The sequence below is a fragment of the Poromitra crassiceps genome (assembly GCF_964638095.1).
Source record: "Poromitra crassiceps genome assembly, chromosome: 18".
Lineage (NCBI taxonomy): Eukaryota > Metazoa > Chordata > Actinopteri > Beryciformes > Melamphaidae > Poromitra > Poromitra crassiceps.
The window spans coordinates 371,501-390,644 of NC_139636.1; the positions used below are offsets into that span (position 1 = coordinate 371,501).

At 44.6% G+C, this 19,144-nt stretch overlaps 1 protein-coding gene and 1 long non-coding RNA gene across 2 annotated transcripts; both read right to left on the reverse strand.

Moving 5' to 3' along the window:
* Window positions 1-1,921: 1,921 nt before the first annotated feature.
* On the reverse strand, window positions 1,922-4,751 carry LOC310792903. The gene is made up of 3 exons (XR_014553505.1): window positions 4,659-4,751; window positions 2,185-2,395; window positions 1,922-1,992 (listed from the first exon to the last, which is right to left on the reverse strand). It is a non-coding gene; the product is annotated as an uncharacterized lncRNA (long non-coding RNA).
* Window positions 4,752-6,805: 2,054 nt separating this feature from the next.
* Window positions 6,806-18,330, reverse strand: LOC310792435 (protein downstream neighbor of son homolog; the record flags this gene model as incomplete). Its single annotated transcript, XM_083654127.1, has 6 exons — window positions 6,806-6,856; window positions 8,140-8,215; window positions 8,317-8,495; window positions 12,492-12,695; window positions 16,020-16,094; window positions 18,310-18,330. The coding sequence occupies 6 exons, from the start codon at window positions 18,328-18,330 to the stop codon at window positions 6,806-6,808; spliced, it is 606 nt and encodes a 201-aa protein (XP_083510253.1).
* Between the last annotated feature and the right edge of the window lie 814 nt (window positions 18,331-19,144).

Genomic DNA, 19,144 nt, shown 5'->3' on the forward strand with positions numbered 1-19,144 from the left:
TGCAATCCTTCTTCAATGCGTTTTGGGGGTGTTTACACCTGGCATTTCAAGTGATAAAACACAATCTGATTGCAATCTGATCACAGAAAACGCATGTTAGCGCCAGGTGTAAATGGCCTCTTAGAGGCCATTTACACCTGGCGTTAACATGTGGTTTCTGCCATCAGATTGCAATCAGATTGTATTTTATCACTTCAGCCTGATTCCATTTACACCTGGCGTTAACATGCATTTTATGCAATCTGATTGCAATCAGATTGCAGAAATGGGTGTCCTCTCAATCTGCATAAAGTTGCTGTATCCAGATTGAGAGGACACATTGCATTTACACTTGTGTTCAATGTGTACACAATGCATCCCTGACCACCTCCGGAGGTGGTTTGGCCGATCAGATTGCAATCCTTCTTCAATGTGTTTTGGGGGTGTTTACACCTGGCATTTCAAGTGATAAAACACAATCTGATTGCAATCTGATCACAGAAAACACATGTTAGCGCCAGGTGTAAATGGCCTCTTAGATTGGCCAAAAAAGCCACCAATATCCACAAATGACTGTCTTTTTCTCCGGTCTAAAAGTTACCAAGCCGATCAGTTTAGCCAATAGAGCGACTCTCGAAACGACCCAGGTAGGGGTGTCACGATACACTCAGTTCACGATACGATACGTATCACGATACTGGGTTCACGATAACGATACGATACGATACGATTTTAACAATATTTTTTTTAAACTTGAATAATGACAATATATGACTGGAAAAGTAGTATTTTATTTGAAATGCACAAATACAAAACATGCTGTTGTGGGAAATTGTTATTACAGTAACAACTAGAAAAAACATGAGATTGGATATAAGGCTTATCTTGAAATAGAATGAGTTACTGTACACCGTCACTTAGATTTACTTTGAACTAAAAGGTTTCTCAGCAGTATAAATTCTCATTATGCATCTTCAGTTTTTCTTCAAACTCAAACAACAAGACTTTTCTTAATCTATTTTTTATGCATCTTCAGTTTTTCCTGTCAAGTAAACAGTTTTGCCAGAAACTCAATTGAATGGTTTCTCTCCTGTATAACTTCTCATGTGTCTCTTCAGAGACTTGTTCAACTGAACTACTTTCCACACATTGAACTTCAACAAACAAAGACGTTTCTTAGTCTATTTTTGAAAAAAAAAAAAAAAAAAACGCGATATGAGATTTCATCTCAACGATACATATCGTGACGTTTTACTATCGCGAAATTTCGTGGGACGATATATTGTGACACCCCTACTAGGCAGCTGGAGAGACGCGGTGCTTGCTCCACTCACCGGCTCTATACATGAATATTATTGTCCGGGGCGTACGAGCAGGCGAGGAGAGAAAGAGAGAGGAGCTGCAGGGAGGCTCACTCTGCACACACTTTGAAAAACCCCTGGCTTAGACACTTAGCACTCTCGTCACCTTTAGAAGAAATCCCACCATTGTGTGTTCCCCATTGACTTGACTGTAAAACAGAATACTGTGAAAACGCAAAGGTTAGACATAGGTAATATTATTTCATTATGTGTACTTGAGATATTAATACAGATTACTGGAGGTGTTGGTGGCAACAGTGGATCCCCAAGGTACAGTAGGGCACATTGAAAACGGATTCCTCTTAAACCTCTGTGGAGGCAGCGGACACGCTAAAATGTTCTATGAAAATGTTACAAAATCTGTCCTCATATTTTGCCATAGTCACTCAACTTCTGTATGAATCCTGCTGCCTTGGTCCACCCTGACTTGTGTCATAATTGTGGTTGATATGGAGTCTTTTCTGTAGACTTAGGATGCAGATGAGTGTCAGTTTCAGGGCAGATGAATGGATGAAGCAGAGGAGGAAGAGCAAGAACAGTCGATGTGTCGAAAGTGTGTATTCTGCAGACTAACTTACGTGGTCGCAACACCAGGCGAAGACTAGGCAAGGAAACGTAGAAGGGGGCGTTATCGTCATAGAACACCAGGAACCTAGAAAATAAATTTGGCATCAAACCATATCTTTACTGAATCAATCTAACTGCATTTTATCTGAGAAATTGTGATGCATTAATTAAACACACACACACACACACACACACACACACACACACACACACACACACACACACACCTAGAGATAAGCATGCTCACTGTCTGAAACACATAAATACACACACACACCTCATTTTGTTCTTTCTATTGGGGAGTTCTCCCAGGACACCGGGGCAGAAATGGGCCTGGTCTTTGTACTTGGCCGCCACACGAGCACCGATGCACAGCCGGTCCACCGCCGGGGTCTTGTCGTTGGCAAGATGGTTTCCGGAGACCCGTTTCTTCGGCTTGTGCCCTTCCTCTATGTCTTCAAACTGAACCTTGTACTTCTTCCTACCGTCTGCGAAAGATACAACGCCAATGAATAAAGGCGGTCTAATCTTTACTTGTTTGAGGTTAATACATACAGTACAAGTATATAATTCATCCTTCGATTCAAATGTTTGCACTCATATCCTGACACAACACCAACAAACTCCTCATCTTTGTGGGGGTACTTAGTTTGAAATATTTTGCCAGAGTCACAATGTATAAAACTTTAACTTTGTGTCATTTCCCACCAGGTCTGTCCTGTCTCTGAGGGAAATGGTATGTTGTCACTGTGTTCTACTGAGACCAGATCGTTTGTAACCCTGGGGAAGGACTATATATATATATATATATATATATATATATATATATATATATATATATATATATATATATATATATATATGACAATTGATGTACTGTATGTTTGTGCACCAGTGACTTGATTTAAATGAGATGACTCTCCTCTCTTGAGACATGTTACGTTATAGGACCCGCTAGTCTCGCTAGCACTATCGATAAGCTCAGACAGGACTGATTTTTGGGGTTTGAGAAATTATTGATCGATCCTTATCGACACCAGGTCTTGATCCCCATCCCTATCACCACCACCACTGACTCCCCAAAGCAGCTATGCTTTGGAGCACCCTAACTGTGGAGCTTCGACTGGCAAAAACAGTGGCTACATTTACACGCAGAGTAACCCGACTATTGGATAACGGCCATACACCAGATCTTATTCAGGTTAAGCTGTTTACATGCAACTTGATGCTGACTGAGTGTCGAGTGTTACCATGAATAAACCAATTAACACAGAAAGAATGGTCTGCCAGCAAAACTAGAACGACCGCAACGCGGACTTATGCCTCCGCCATGAGTTCATTCTGGAGTCCAAATCGCCATTTGAGGCAAATTGGAAGAGATTCCGTCAAGGCGCTCCGGTGATGTTGCGTTACAGAGCTTGGAAATTGGGTGTGTGAGAGGTCACAGTGACCTTGAACTTTGACCACCAAAATGTAATCAGTTCATCCTTGAGTCCAAGTCGATGTTTGAGACAAGTTTGATTAAATTCCGTCAAGGCATTCCTGAGATATCGCGTTAACAAGCTTGAAAATGGCGCTCGAGAGCTCACCTTGACCTTTGACCTTTGACCACCAAAATCTAATCAGATCATCCTTGAGTCTAAGGCGATGTTTGAGGCAAATTTAATGAAATTCCGTCAAGGCATTCGTGAGATATCGCGTTAACAAGCTGGAAATGGCGTTTGAGAGGTCATAGTGACCTTGACCTTGGACTTTTGACCACCAAAATGTAATCAGTTCATCCTTGAGTCCAAGTCGATGTTTGAGACAAGTTTGATTAAATTCCGTCAAGGCATTCCTGAGATATCGCGTTAACAAGCTTGAAAATGGCGTTCAAGAGGTCACAGTGACCTTGACCTTTGACCACCAAAATCTAATCAGTTCATCCTTGAGTCCAAGTCGATGTTTGAGACAAGTTTGATTAAATTCCGTCAAGGCATTCCTGAGATATCGCGTTAACAAGCTTGAAAATGGAGTTCGAGAGGTCACAGTGACCTTGACCTTTGACCTTTGACCACCAAAATCTAATCAGATCATCCTTGAGCCTAAGTGAATGTTTAAGGCGAATCTGATGAAATTCCGTCCAGGCGTTCCTCAGATATCGCGTTAACAAGCTTGAAAATGGCGTTCGAGAGGTCAGTGACCTTGACCTTTGACCTTTGACCACCAAAATCTAATCAGATCATCCTTGAGCCTAAGTGAATGTTTAAGGCGAATCTGATGAAATTCCGTCCAAGCGTTCCTCAGATATCGCGTTAACAAGCTTGAAAATGGCGTTCGAGAGGTCACAGTGACCTTGACCTTTGACCTTTGACCACCAAAATCTAATCAGATCATCCTTGAGCCTAAGTGAATGTTTAAGGCGAATCTGATGAAATTCCGTCCAAGCGTTCCTCAGATATCGCGTTAACAAGCTTGAAAATGGCGTTCGAGAGGTCACAGTGACCTTGACCTTTGACCTTTGACCACCAAAATCTAATCAGATCATCCTTGAGCCTAAGTGAATGTTTAAGGCGAATCTGATGAAATTCCGTCCAGCCGTTCCTCAGATATCGCGTTAACAAACATCGTACGGACGTACGGACAGCCGTACGTACGTACGTACGGACGGACAACCCGGATCCATAATGCCTCCGGCCTGGCTATCGCCGGCGGAGGCATAAAAATCAACTCAAATCAGACAAGCTGCTTCTCTGTCTTTTCTCTATTTACCTGTTGACTTGTGTCTTTCTTCAGCCTGGAGTCCTGAGGAGAAAAGATCATCATAATACTATCAAGATGAAATTATGTATTTTCCCATGTCATTGTCTCATTGTTCATGTCTCTGTCAGTCCACTGTTTGTCCATGTCTCTGTCAGTCCACTGTTTGTCCATGTCACTGTCAGTCCACTGTTTGTCCATGTCTCTGTCAGTCCACTGTTTGTTCATGTCTCTGTCAGTCCACTGTTTGTTCATGTCTCTGTCAGTCCACTGTTTGTCCATGTCTCTGACAGTCCACTGTTTGTCCATGTCTCTGTCAGTCCACTGTTTGTCCATGTCTCTGTCAGTCCACTGTTTGTCCATGTCTCTGTCAGTCCACTGTTTGTTCAAGTCTCTGTCAGTCCACTGTTTGTTCATGTCTCTGTCAGTCCACTGTTTGTCCATGTCTCTGTCAGTCCACTGTTTGTTCAAGTCTCTGTCAGTCCACTGTTTGTTCATGTCTCTGTCAGTCCACTGTTTGTCCATGTCTCTGTCAGTCCACTGTTTGTCCATGTCTCTGTCAGTCCACTGTTTGTCCATGTCTCTATCAGTCCACTGTTTGTTCATGTCTCTGTCAGTCCACTGTTTGTCCATGTCTCTGTCAGTCCACTGTTTGTCCATGTCTCTGTCCAGTCCACTGTTTGTCCATGTCTCTATCAGTCCACTGTTTGTCCATGTCTCTGTCAGTCCACTGTTTGTTCATGTCTCTGTCAGTCCACTGTTTGTCCATGTATCTGTCAGTCCACTGTTTGTTCATGTCTCTGTCCAGTCCACTGTTTGTTCATGTCTCTGTCAGTCCACTGTTTGTCCATGTCTCTGTCAGTCCACTGTTTGTTAAAGTCTCTGTCAGTCCACTGTTTGTCCATGTCTCTGTCAGTCTATATGTATGTGTTGTTTACGCCCCATCTCTTATCTCCTCATCAGCTTCATATGTCTTTTTCTCTGATAGGCCCACCTGTGATGACAGGAAGCTGCTGGCAGAAACCACAGTGACTTCCTGTAGCTTCACGATGTCTCCAACACAACATCACAACACAAGTCCACTGTCTATATCATTCAGTTTGATTTAGAGAAGCACAGCTCCAGTTAGTTATGTGCAGTGTTGGGCAAGTTACTGAAAATGAGTAATTAGTTACAGTTACTAGTCTCAAAAGGTAATTTAATTACTTTACAGATTTGGGAAGGCTAAGCCACACAACTAGTTTGTTATAATCGAACGTCATGCTTCGAAGGCGACTTTACGACGATGAGGACGGTAAGGACTCAATCAAAGCAGATCTCCGCTGATAAACTACCACAGGCACCTTGCTTCCTCATCCTCCTTCAACGCTTCTCCGCGAGATTTTGTTCGTACCGCCCCCTGGCGTTTCGGAGCGAGCTGCGCACTGACTATGTTCTGTTTTGGCCCGCGCAGAGTGCACGCGTCCTCCGCGGAGCCCCGCCTCCAGCACGTGCGCGAAGAGTATGCCAGACGCTTAAGGCGAGTGCACCCGCCTCCGGGTGCGGAGCGAGCGTGTTGGTGCGCCCGCGCTCCATCACATCACACCTACACACACAGAGCAGCCAGAGAGGATTCTAAATCAGAGGTTCTCAAATGTTTTTCAGCCAAGGAGCCCTTACAAGATAGAAAATATACCGGGGACCCCCTCATTCTGATTTGTGATTTTGGGCTAAGCTTAATTGTTTCCACGGTAACGTGCTTGACTTTTAAATTGATAGGTGTGTTAGATTAGAATGTAATCCATGAACCATTTTAGATTTAAAGCATCAAATATTTTCGTTGAACTATGAAGCTTTTGCAAAAAAGAAAAAAGAAAAACAGAACCGTTGGTTGGATCGACTTGAAACTCGGGGGGTGCGCTGATGGTGACCCGACGGAGTGCGGTGCCCTGTTTCCGTGCGATTCGGACGCGAAACACGTTCGATATTTGAATATTTGTCTTCAGTTCTGCGCTCCCTTTAAGCTCCAACTGATCTGGCCATAGGGTCGTTAAGCAGGTGAGAACAGTCAACACAGATACTATGGTGTATTGATTTCCCCCCCCACCCCTACAAGCTAGTAGTGCTGACGACATGTTGCATTCTCACTTGCATTGAGATCATTCTACGCCAAACTCCATTCAAAAATCTGACAGTTTAATGTCGCCGTCCTTGTCGGCTACAACACAAGCCTGATAGAACAAGAAAGGGTTTTTTATTCATTGTTAGGGGAGACTTTTCACTTCGGCTTACATTCAACACACTAAAGCCGTTTTCACACATGCGTACAGGAAAATTACCTGTAAATCAATATCGGCCATTTCCCGGAATTTCCCTTCACACCTGAGCGCACGCATGTGTGAATATAGTCGTCAAATAGCCTGTATGTTGGGGGGCGGGGCGGCACTGCGGAGCGGGCGGGGGGGCGGAGGAGAGTGGCCTGGGGTCATGACGTATAAACTGTGCTGCAAGGCAGTCAGAAGAAACAAACAAACATGGAGCCCGGCGTCCACTCTTTTGATAATATTGCTGACGCGCTTTTTCCTCAAACGTAGACAGCGACGCAGACAAATTAAGGCGAAGATGGAAAGGGATATACGTGCGAACAGAAACAGATTCATGTTCGCAGTCTTCTTCGCTAAACATCGTGCAGAATATGAAGATAGACTAAACCGGGGACAGATGATGACAGTGTTAAGTACCTCTGCGCTGCTGCGTGAGACTAGCCTGGGTAAACCCATCCCCCACGTGACCTGCTCTCAGACCTGTTCTCAGTCACTATGCTAGTGACTGGGAACTGAGAGAGCAGGTCACGTGGGGGCTGGGTTTACCTAGGCTAGCGTGAGACTAGAGCCGTCTGGAAGCGAGAGAGACCAGGAGGGAATTTATTTTGGGAAGATGCTCTGAACAATCTTGACGACGTGGAATGGAAGCGTCATTTTCGCATGTCCCGGTGTACGTTCGACTACCTGCTGAGTCTGGTCCGACCTGCACTAACACGCAAGATCTGTTTGGCGCACGGTGTGATTTTATAAGTGCTGCTTGGCAAATCACCGGACTGATATCTGAATAAAACAATTGGTCTCTTCCCATGTGCTTTGCTTTTTGTAGTTGGGAACAACCTCCTTGTAATTGGTCCGAAAGTCAGAACCCATCCAAAAGATGTCCTCTTTCCGTCGGACCAAGGTTTGGCTTTGTCCGGGGGAGGGTTCACACCTGTGATGTTGGTTCAGAACAAATTGAAAAGGCCGAAAGTCCGGACCAAATTATGCTGGTGTGAAAGCGCACTTTTTCAGAACCAGCAGATAACCTGAGGTATGAAAACATCAGATCTGGCTTACATAAGATGCTAAATCTCTCTCTCATAAAACACACACACACACACACACACACACACACACACACACACACACACACACACACACACACACACACACACACACACACACACACACACACACACACACAATCCTACCTGATAGGAGCAGAGGTAGAAATATGGACACAGTCTGGCCTTCAGGAGGCTGTAGAGAGATGACAGACTGAGCCACCTGTAGAGACGAGAGACCAACAGAAAACAACGCCATCAGCAGCCGCGATCCAAAGCATCCCGGCATTGACTTCAGAAACCAGGCGAACCCCCTCATCTCACCACTCGTTCATGAGGCTCTGCTGCAGTCCTGTATCTTGAGCCCAAGGGGCGCTCTTCCCGGTGAAGCTCCTCTCGGCATTGATCCTGGGGAACAGAGAGAGCCAGGGCAAGGAGGGGTGCTGCCAGTAGACCAGACTCTGCTGGAAGGCACGACGCAGCTCCGAACAACACCGGGGCTCCTGGAGGGAGGGGGGGAAGGTAGGGAGAGACAGAGAGAGAGAGAGAGAGAGGGGTAGAGAGGTGGGAGAGAGACAGAAGGCTCTTTCACACCGGCTATGAAAGCCGAAAAATGCACGGAAATTAGGATTCGCGGCTCCGATGTGAAAGGCATGAACGCGCGTTGGTGGGTAATTCTTGTACGCCTTTTGTCCCGGCACCAAAGGTTGTCACATCGCCGTATTGGCGGACAACCCGCCTCCACTTGAAAGGTTGTCGCAGCGAGCCGGAAAAGGTGCGAATGGTCAGCTCATTCATAAAAAAATTACAGGGGAAATCACCTCATGTATCAAGAAAGTGACGAGTGAAAGTAAAAAAAGTAGACTGATAGACAGACCTATCTCCACACACCACACTTTGCACTGTGCGAGGCAGCGCTTCATACGAATCGCTCATAAGATCGTGGTGTTTTTGCAATGTCAGCGTAGGTAATTATTATGTATATTAACTTTATTACAACTTTGGCATGGCAATATCTGCTGCTTTACCTTAACACAGTGTGACTGTTACAGTCACAACAGCCAACTAGTCCGCTGCTCTCGCTTCAGGCAGCCTCGCACTGTCCCCCTGTCTAGTGCAGGCTGCGCTGAGAGCACTGAGGTGAGGTGTCAAGATTTCTTCTCTGAGCGCTCTGATAGGCTATTGCTTGATGTGTAACCAATCAGATAGCGCTGTGGGCGGGACATTGCTCCAGACACAGAACTACTGTAGGAGAGGATTCTTCCAGGTGCAGCAGCCGCAAATTAGCGCATTTTTTTATTAAGTTATGATATCGGCAAACAGCCAATGAAAATGCCGATACAGATCTCCTCAGCGGACTAGGAGAAGGAGGAAAGTCTGTTGTTGAATTAATTCGTTCATCATACAGTAGCCTAGGCTACACTAACCTATGAAAATATTAATTTGGGCTAGGAGGAGCTGGAAATCCCTCCGCTCGCCTTTCAATGCGGGAGCAGGGGATTTCACCTGAAAGTACAGAGCAGCACGGTAATGTGGCCGTGCTGCTTGGCTCGTGTGAAAGCAATTTCTGTGGCGAGGCGGCTCGCTTTACGGGACTCCTAATTGGCAACTTTTGCGCGATCTGTGTATGAAAGAGCCTAGAGAGAGGGGGAGGGAGAGAGAAAGGGGCGAGAGAGCAAGAGAGGGGGGAGAGAGAAGGGAGAGAGAAAGAGCTTTCTCTCGGGCAGCTCCCAGACTCTGGAACGCCCTTCCCCAAGAAATCAGAACCTCAGAGTCCCTCACAGTCTTCCACTCCCGCCTCAAAACCCATCTTTTCCACCGCCTTCCCTTAGTCCCTCTGCTCCCTCCCCCCATCCTTGCTTGTGTGCTGTCTCTGTCTACTGTCTTGTCTCACCACTATCGCCCCCCCCCCCCCACATAGTACTCAGTGTTTAGTGTCATCTCTGTCGTTATATGTTCACTAACGTCACCCCCCGCCCCCCCAGTGTTTAGTTTTTGTGAAACCTATTGTAAAGCGTCTTTGAGCTACGGAAAAGCGCTATATAAGCCCCATCTATTATTATTATTATTATTATTAGAAAGGGGGGGCATTATGAAATTAAATTATGAAATTAAAACTGAAGCTAAGTTTCTTCTTCGGGAATAAATCCTGCTTCTCATTTGTTCCTAGTAAACGTTTGGTTGCTGCCACCTTCCTGCCTCTTCTGGATGATGGTGGCTAGCTGTCTCCATCTCCTGGATGCAGCTTACCATGACGCGCTGCATTTTGTTACCGGCTGTAAAGCCCTTACCAGTGTTGGGCAAGTTACTTTCAAAATGTAATATACTACATATTACTAGTTACCCGTAAATTTCGGACTATAAGCCGCGGCTTTTTCCCCGTTTTTTGGCCCTGCGGCTTATATAACGGTGCGGCTTATCTATGGATTTTTTCGAAAAAAGAAAAAAAAAAAAACGGAATTCTCTCTTTTTTAGCACTCTTTCTAACTATAAATCCACTTCTGTTTTAATTTCCTCTCTTGCCCTCTTTTCACCACACCGCGGACACTGTGTGCACTGTAAAAAAAAACACAGGTGGTGTTGTGTTATGTTGTTTTGTTCAAATGTTAATAAATGGGAGCTTCCTCAAACAGCCATCTCTTTCCCGACAATCCCCTCTGTGCATGAACCCTTACATATGGTAATTAAACATTAAAACACAATTAAAAAAAACAAAAACAAAAAAAAACAACAACATTAAAACACCTGCGGCTTATAGTCCGGTGCGGCTTATATATGTAACAAACAGGCAATTTTGCTGCTGCGGTTTATACTCCGGTGCGGCTTATAGTGCGGAAATTACGGTACTTTCATTTGAAAGTAATAAGTTACTTTACAATATTACTGTCTGTGTAGAGTAACTCGTTACTTATTACACTACTTTTGCATTACTTTCACCAAAATAACAGCAGCAGCAGAATGACATCACTGCCCCGGACCATCCTGAAAAATAATTTCAACCGCCTTGAAATCAGTGTAAACAATCCAAAATTCTAAATGTGATCCTTTTCCTTTGTTATTGTCATCTATAGTGGTTATTTGGATAAAAACACCCAGTTTGATTAGGAAATGATTGTATCTTTTTTAAATATGTGCTTTGATTTAAAAAAAAATGTAACTCAATTTGTAACTTGAGTTACTTGACAAAGTAACTGGTATAATATTACTGAAATCGTATAAGTAATAAGTTATATTACTGAGTTACTGCTAAAAGTAATATATTACATGTAATATGTTACTTTTGTAATGAGTTACCCCCAACACTGGCCCTTACTCACCACTGTGTTCTGTACTCACTAGTCAACTGGCCATCTCTTTCCATCCGCCGAACCCATCACTGCTGGTACATTTTCATTTACAAATCCATCCTAGGCCTGCTGCCTCATTACTTATCCAACTATCTACCTGGCAAACAGTCCAGCTACAGCCTGCGTACACAGGACTTCATCACCTGCTCCATCCCCTCGGTCCGTACTGAGAAAGGTAAAAAGGCGTTCCCCTTCTGCCTGGAACACGCTACAGCTTAGTCTGAAGTTGTCCAGCCTGATCCCCGACTTTTAAACTTCTATTTTAGAATTTGGAGAGTGCTTCTATGCTTTGCTCCTGCTCACAAAGCTGAGCCTCTCCACCTTTAGCACTTTACACTTTAATTATTTTAGTGAATGTCTCATTGTTTATTGAAACTGTCAATTCTGCAAACAGAACTCACATCTGCAGTGTGCATTTTCACAGCAAGCATGACAATGAAGGAGAGGAGAGGAGAGTGGGACTAACGATACACTCCCTGCTTTCAAAGGGAAAGTTGCATAATTGTAGCTTTAAATACGCTGCCTGCTGTGCTGGGCTCTGCACACAGGGGGCAGTGTGGGTACTGTAGTTGCAGACTGCTGTGCTGGGCTCTGCACACAGGGGGCAGTGTGGGTACTGTAGCTGCAGGCTGCTGTGCTGGGCTCTGCACACAGGGGGCAGTGTGGGTACTGTAGTTGCAGACTGCTGTTCTGGGCTCTGCACACAGGGGGCAGTGTGGGTACTGTAGTTGCAGACTGCTGTTCTGGGCTCTGCACACAGGGGGCAGTGTGGGTACTGTAGCTGCAGGCTGCTGTTCTGGGCTCTGCACACAGGGGGCAGTGTGGGTACTGTAGCTGCAGGCTGCTGTTCTGGGCTCTGCACACAGGGGGCAGTGTGGGTACTGTAGCTGCAGGCTGCTGTGCTGGGCTCTGCACACAGGGGGCAGTGTGGGTACTGTAGCTGCAGGCTGCTGTGCTGGGCTCTGCACACAGGGGGCAGTGTGGGTACTGTAGCTGCAGGCTGCTGTTCTGGGCTCTGCACACAGGGGGCAGTGTGGGTACTGTAGCTGCAGGCTGCTGTGCTGGGCTCTGCACACAGGGGGCAGTGTGGGTACTGTAGCTGCAGGCTGCTGTTCTGGGCTCTGCACACAGGGGGCAGTGTGGGTACTGTACCTGCAGACTGTGTGGCAGGCTGCTGTGCTGGGCTCTGCAGTGCTGGCTGAGCCCCTGTGCTTCCTCCTGGGCTCTGGGCTGCTCGGCCCAGGACAGAGAGAGCGGGGAGGTGAAGAGGAGGCGTGTCTTCAGGCTCCAGTCTGCTGGATACTCCACGAAGACAGGGGACGCTATGGAGGCAGGAGCACCGGCCTGCCCAGGACTCTGGGGAGGAAGAGGAGAGATGACAGAGTGAGACAGAGGAAAGGGTTAACAAGTCTCTTTATATAGTTAGATGGTGTGCAGGGTTGGAAAACAGCACTGGCCAGTGAGTGGCCAAATGCAGGAGAATTTGATCAACCTACCAGCCACGCTGGCCTAGATTTGCTAGAAAGATGAACATTTCAGCTGATGTACAGTACAGTCGTAAGGATTTTGAATGTTTTGATGAATCAAAACAACCGCGTTAACTTAATTGAATTCCGAAAGTGTTGGGTTCAATGTGGGATATTGCATTACCGCAGCCCTGAAGAATGAGTCTGACTTTACGAGTAGAAAATCTTTTTACAGCCTCACCTCAATGTGTCCACAAACTATTTTATCAAGGATCAATATTCCCAATGCGGCAATGTGTCCTATAATTTCTTCTTCTTGAGAGTTATCCTTTCTTTCTGATGCCATGTTGAAAATGTCAGCAGGAGATATTACAGTAGTAGGGCTTATCATCCTATAATAAGGTGACATTGTCTACAGCAGGGGCGGGCAACTGGCGCCCCGCAGGCCGCATGCGGAGGCTGTGTGGCCCGCGCTGGAATTTAAAAATAAAAAAATAACTTTGCACCTGAATGCAACATGCAAGATACCCGCTATGTCATTCTGGCCTATACTCCACTTCTGTTATAACATTTCAGTCTGGAATATCTTTCAATAATCTTTATGACTAAAAGGCTAAAAGTAATCTCATGGGTAAGAAATGACTGTTCTACATTGAAGTAAAAATGTAAATAATTAACTTGTTGGTTTTGGATTTATTTAGCTTCAAAAGTGCATTTTTGTTCGTGTGACCCTCAACACAGGCTTTGAGAATCCCGGGCCACTTACTGATACTTATGCTTAAATTAACCCACTCATGATTTTAGATAAGTTGATTTCTTTATTTATTTGGAATAAGAAGAATCCGCGAATACGTAAGAGCATTTTACAGCGACATCGTGTAGATGGAGGATTATCGTTACCCAACTTTCAATATTACTATTGGGCAGCCAATATACGTGCTATGGCTTATTGGCTTAAACCATCACAGGTGAGCAGTCCCAAATGGTTGCAGCTGGAAAACATGTCATGTGGGCCCGCCTCTTTACATGCTTTACTTTGTTCCAAATTCCCATTGCCTGAACCTATATCCAGTTACTCTGTGAACCCAGTAGTCAAACACTCCATGAAAGTCTGGGCACAGTTTAGACGAGCTTTTTCACTTAATAATTTGTCAATAAATGCCCCTATAACAAGAAATAATATGTTTAAGCCATCTATTATAGATGGGTCCTTCAATACCTGGGCCAAGAACGGACTAGCCAAATTAAAAGATTTATATATTAATGATAATTTTGCATCATTCGAACAGTTGAGTTTAAAATTCAAAATCCCCAACTTTCAGTTCTATAAATATTTACAGCTTCGTAGTTTTGTATCTTCATGTTCGGTTCATTACCCATCATTACCGCCCAGCTCTCTCCTTGAATCTGTTTTGGAGCTTAGCTCTTACCCCAAAGGGAGTATTGGAAGGATCTATACCTCACTCAACTCTCACAATCTAGAACCCTTGATACATTTAAAAAATCAATGGGAGGAAGAATTAGATACAGATCTTTCTGAGGATGTATGGGAGTCCATATTAGAAAAAATATTCTCCTCTTCAATTTGTTTAAAACATAAAGTCATACAATTCAAGATTGTACATAGACTGCATTGGTCCAGGGCGAGATTGGCCAAATTTACACCAGACATGGATCCCAATTGTGATCGCTGTCAAACAACCCCAGCCACTTTATCACATATGTTTTGGCTTTGCCCAAAATTAGTAGATTTTTGGCATTCCATATTTAAATTCTTTTCTGATATACTGGAAATATCCATTGAACCTCTTGCCATAATTGCAATCTTTGGTGTGATACCGCATGATCTCTCCCTCAACCAATGCAGCAAAAAGATGATAGCGTTTGGTACACTTCTGGCCAGAAGACTTGTACTCCTTAAATGGAAAGACAAGTTTCCTCCAACTTTCAATCACTGGGTCAGAGATCTCATGTATCATCTAACCCTAGAAAAAATCAGATACGCTACAAGGGGTTGTGCCCTCGACTTTTATACCATCTGGCAGCCAGTCCTGGACCAGGTAGAGAAAATGGACACTAAAAGCATTTCAAATATATAGATTTACCCCCCCCCCCTTTCTCATATTTATTTTCATTAATCTGTTTTTGTTGTTGTTGTTGTATGTTTTTTCTTTTCTTTCTTTTTCTTTTGTGTGTATTTGTGTATTGATATACTGTGATGTATGTATGTGGTGTAATAGGCCAGGGGTTCTTGTGGGATGGGTTTTTGTTTAAAAGTGTCAAGTGTATTTGAATTTGTATTTTGTATTTTGTATAATATACAGAAAACAAATAAAAAAACTTTGAACAAAAAAAAAATTAACCCACTCATATTCTGGTTTATTTCAAGAAAAACATTTTGGCTAGTGGAAATTCTAATTGGCTGGTAACTTTAAAATCTAGCAGCCATATTGGCAGGTAGTCAAAAAAGTGAATTTCAAGCCCTGCAGGGAGAGCAGGTGGTGACATAGGAGTGGGTGAGAAAAGGATCAAATATTGGTGGTTAAGACTGAATAATGACATCACAACTAAAATTAGTTATTCCTCTAAACCTGGCTTCAAATGCCCCACATTTTCCCAAGCTGGCGCCGTTTGGCCCTCAGCAAAATCTGGCCCTCTGGTAGCGAGGACATTTTTTTGTGGCCCTCTCTATCATCAAAGTTGCCCATCCCTGGCTACAGTCTATGGCTTCTTGTTAGAATATTTGATTATTTTCACCGATTTCTAGGCCATTAGCTAGTTTGTCGTTTATATTCTATATCCTCTCCCTGCTGAATCATATTCCTACTTCTGATGTGTAACAATCTCATTTAGTCTGTAATCTCCATTATCATCAGTGCGATCATCATCACATCACCATCATTACATCATTATAGAGATATTTATTCATTGATCCTACATGTCCAACGCCATATATCGATTATCTAAATTTAATCTGGGATTACACATTACTTCCACTCGCGAAAAAAAGGACATGCAGAGGTTTTATTGAGCTGAGGGTGAATTCACACTGTAGGTGAATATTTGAAAACGTTTGCCTGCAGTGTGATTGAACGTTAGCACAAAACTCTCCACAGAAACACAGGCTAATGATGAAGAGAAGCACATTGGAATCAGTCCATGCTAACTAAGCACTCAACCAGTGTAGCAAGTGGGATTCAGAAAGGAGTCCAACCTTCAGCAGTGTACTTTTACCCTCTTCCTCGTCTTCTTCAAACAGAGAGTCGTCTTCGGAGAACGTCAGCCGCTTCTACAGCAGAGGGCAGAGACAGTGACCAGGTTACAACAGTGTTACTCTGTGTCTTCTACAGCAGAGGGCAGAGACAGTGACCAGGTTACAACAGTGTTACTCTGTGTCTTCTACAGCAGAGACAGTGACCAGGTTACAACAGTGTTACTCTGTGGGCCCTTCACACGAGGACAGTTTCTGAAAGAAAATACACAATAGCGTTTCCTTCACACCTTTTCCTTCACACCTTCTCCCTGTTTACATGAGCGCTGTTGAATTTTTAAAACGCCGTAATGTACATGCCAGGTCGCCAGGTGGCAGTGTGATCACCTTATTCTTTGCCCATACAAGGACGCTTCTGCATGACATCATTTCGTAATCGTCTTTCCGGTTTTTAAACACGGAAGTAGAGTACGCAGTACGCAGTCATTTAGACTTGCCAAAAAGCTTTTTTTCAAGCTAAAAAAAACCCCAAACTGTTTTAAAGTTTTAATATTTGTCGGGTGAGAACGTAACATATATGTGACCAGTTTATCAGAATAACGCCTATTGGAAATCTTTAACAAGCAGTGAGGACCGGGAGCGCTGGCTGTGCTATCTGTCAAACCCTACTGTAGTTAGGCTACTGGCAGTGAGAAAACACTGTCGACGTGCTTTTGAAACTAACGTTAAATGCCGACCGGGTACAGCCATCGTCTCCTCGCAGCAGTAACGTTCTGAACATGTAACTGAAGCTGTAACTGAATTGAATAAGTAAATTATAGCACAGACATTGAGGTTTTCTTACGAATTCAGCATTTGAAAAGGGCTTTTCACACTACAATTACCCAGGGGTTAAGTGAGTCTCTTAGCCTGGGGATAAGGAGCTGCAGCCCCAGGCTAAGAAAGCTTTCACACTTGCACAATCCTGGCCCACTCCAAAGTGGGCTAACCCCGACTTCAGCCTGGGCTAGCTGGCCCTGCTCTGCAGCAGGGTTAACCCTGGCTTCCTACAGCATAACCACTCTGACACTGACCTCCGGTTCTTCCTACAACATAACCACTCTGACACTGACCTCCGGTTCTTCCTACAACATAACCACTCTGACACTGACCTCCGGTTCTTCCTACAACATAACCACTCTGACACTGACCTCCGGTTCTTCCTACAACATAACCACTCTGACACTGACCTCCGGTTCTTCCTACAACATAACCACTCTGACACTGACCTCCGGTTCTTCCTACAGCATAACCACTCTGACACTGACCTCCGGTTCTTGGCACTAGATACTGTTAGACCGCATCCGAGGGGCGGCGACTTGGACAGATCTCTCCTACAGTGTGAGGCGCGGTGGATTTACTCTCTCAATACTGTCAGCCCTCACGGACTTAATGAGGAGCTGGACCTAACATGTTTCATATAGCGTGTCATTCCAGTCCTGTGCTATGCTCTGTTTGTTTTCCCCTGTTGCTCTCTCTCCCCCTCTCGCACAGGACGTATAGTCCACTATATGGATTTTGCTTATAGGCTATGTCTTATTTTCCTATAGCCTATATAGGCCATTTCGACTGTTTGCATATAGCCTTTGCTGCATCGTGTATATATCCTCATTTTGCGTATTCATGTTGTTACTATATTGGAGTGTATGTTGCTTTACTATGGCCCAACCTACAGTATGATGTCATAGCACTGCCCACATCACGTCATTGCCTCTGAACTGTGCCACGTATGTCTCTTATACCCAGGTGGGCCGACACCCAGCTATTCCAGCCTGATGAAGACCCTGTGTGGCTGAAACGCGTGTAGCGTTTTTGTTTGCCCATGTACCCTTTTGAAGATATATTCTGTTTGTAACACTGCTGTGGACACGAATATACTACTTCGGGATTAAATACTATTATTTGAAAAACTTCAAGGAGCTCCCTTCCTATTTTTGTTTACCTACTATCTTGCTATTCACAAGAGCTATGTGTGCTCTTGTGAAAAGGGAGCATGGATCTTGGCTTGAGTGTCTGACTCTAGCCGGCTAACTCTGTTTACATTTTAAAAACTGCGACAGTTCACACAACTTTAACACGGCATGTATATATTGTAACGGGTCAGGAAATGCACTAAGGCTTCCTTCTTAATTATGCTCTTTATTAGCCACAATGGAGCAGAGCACTGATGGCCGTGCCCACGCCAAACCAAACCCCCACAATCACACCAAAACCCTGCTAGCTCTCTCCTAGCCTCTTAGCTCTCCCCACACACAGCCGTCTCTTCCAGGCTCATGCTCCAACAGCTGTTCCCCTCTTCCCCCCAGCTCCCCTCCCCAAGCCAATCCCAGGTGAGCCTCTCTCTCTCACCCCACCCACTGGCTGTATGCTGCCTTCACACAGAACTACAGAACCCCGTAAAACCCCACAGGTAACCCACATGCACAGAACAGTATACCACACAGAGACAGTCAGTCAGACATAGACAAATACAGTAGCACACAAATCCAGCCCGCTACAATATTATACATCAAACGCTACTTCTGCTCTCACTCAGAATGTCAAAATATAACGATGTGATGTATAGTTTTTGTAACGTTTGTTTGGCACAACTCATACTATTAATTGACACAGGGTTTCGCATTTCTGGGTGGCAAGTGACGTCACGCTGATTCCTCTTATAAAGCCTTTTTGAATTGAATTGAGAGAGAGAGAGAGAGAGAGAGAGAGAGAGAGAGAGAGAGAGAGAGAGAGAGAGAGAGAGAGAGATAGCTACATGAGCACTGAGCATTCACATGAAAACACCCCGAGCCATTCACAGCCAGTCCGTCAGCAAAAGACCCGACATTTAAAAGTGCGGCACTTTAAGGCCGGCAAAGCAGCATGAAATTTTGATGAAACAATATTATAAAGCGCTGCTTGGCGGACCATTTACACGCCGAATTGACCAGAAGAGCCGAATAATCTGACTTTAATTGACTGACTTACTTGAACATCCGTCTGTCACCAGCCGTAACCTGCGTCACAGCTGTTGGTATCCAACCCTGGATCAGCCCTTATTGTACAGTCTATGATCAGCCCTCAGCGCGTGTGGATATCTCCGTCTCCCC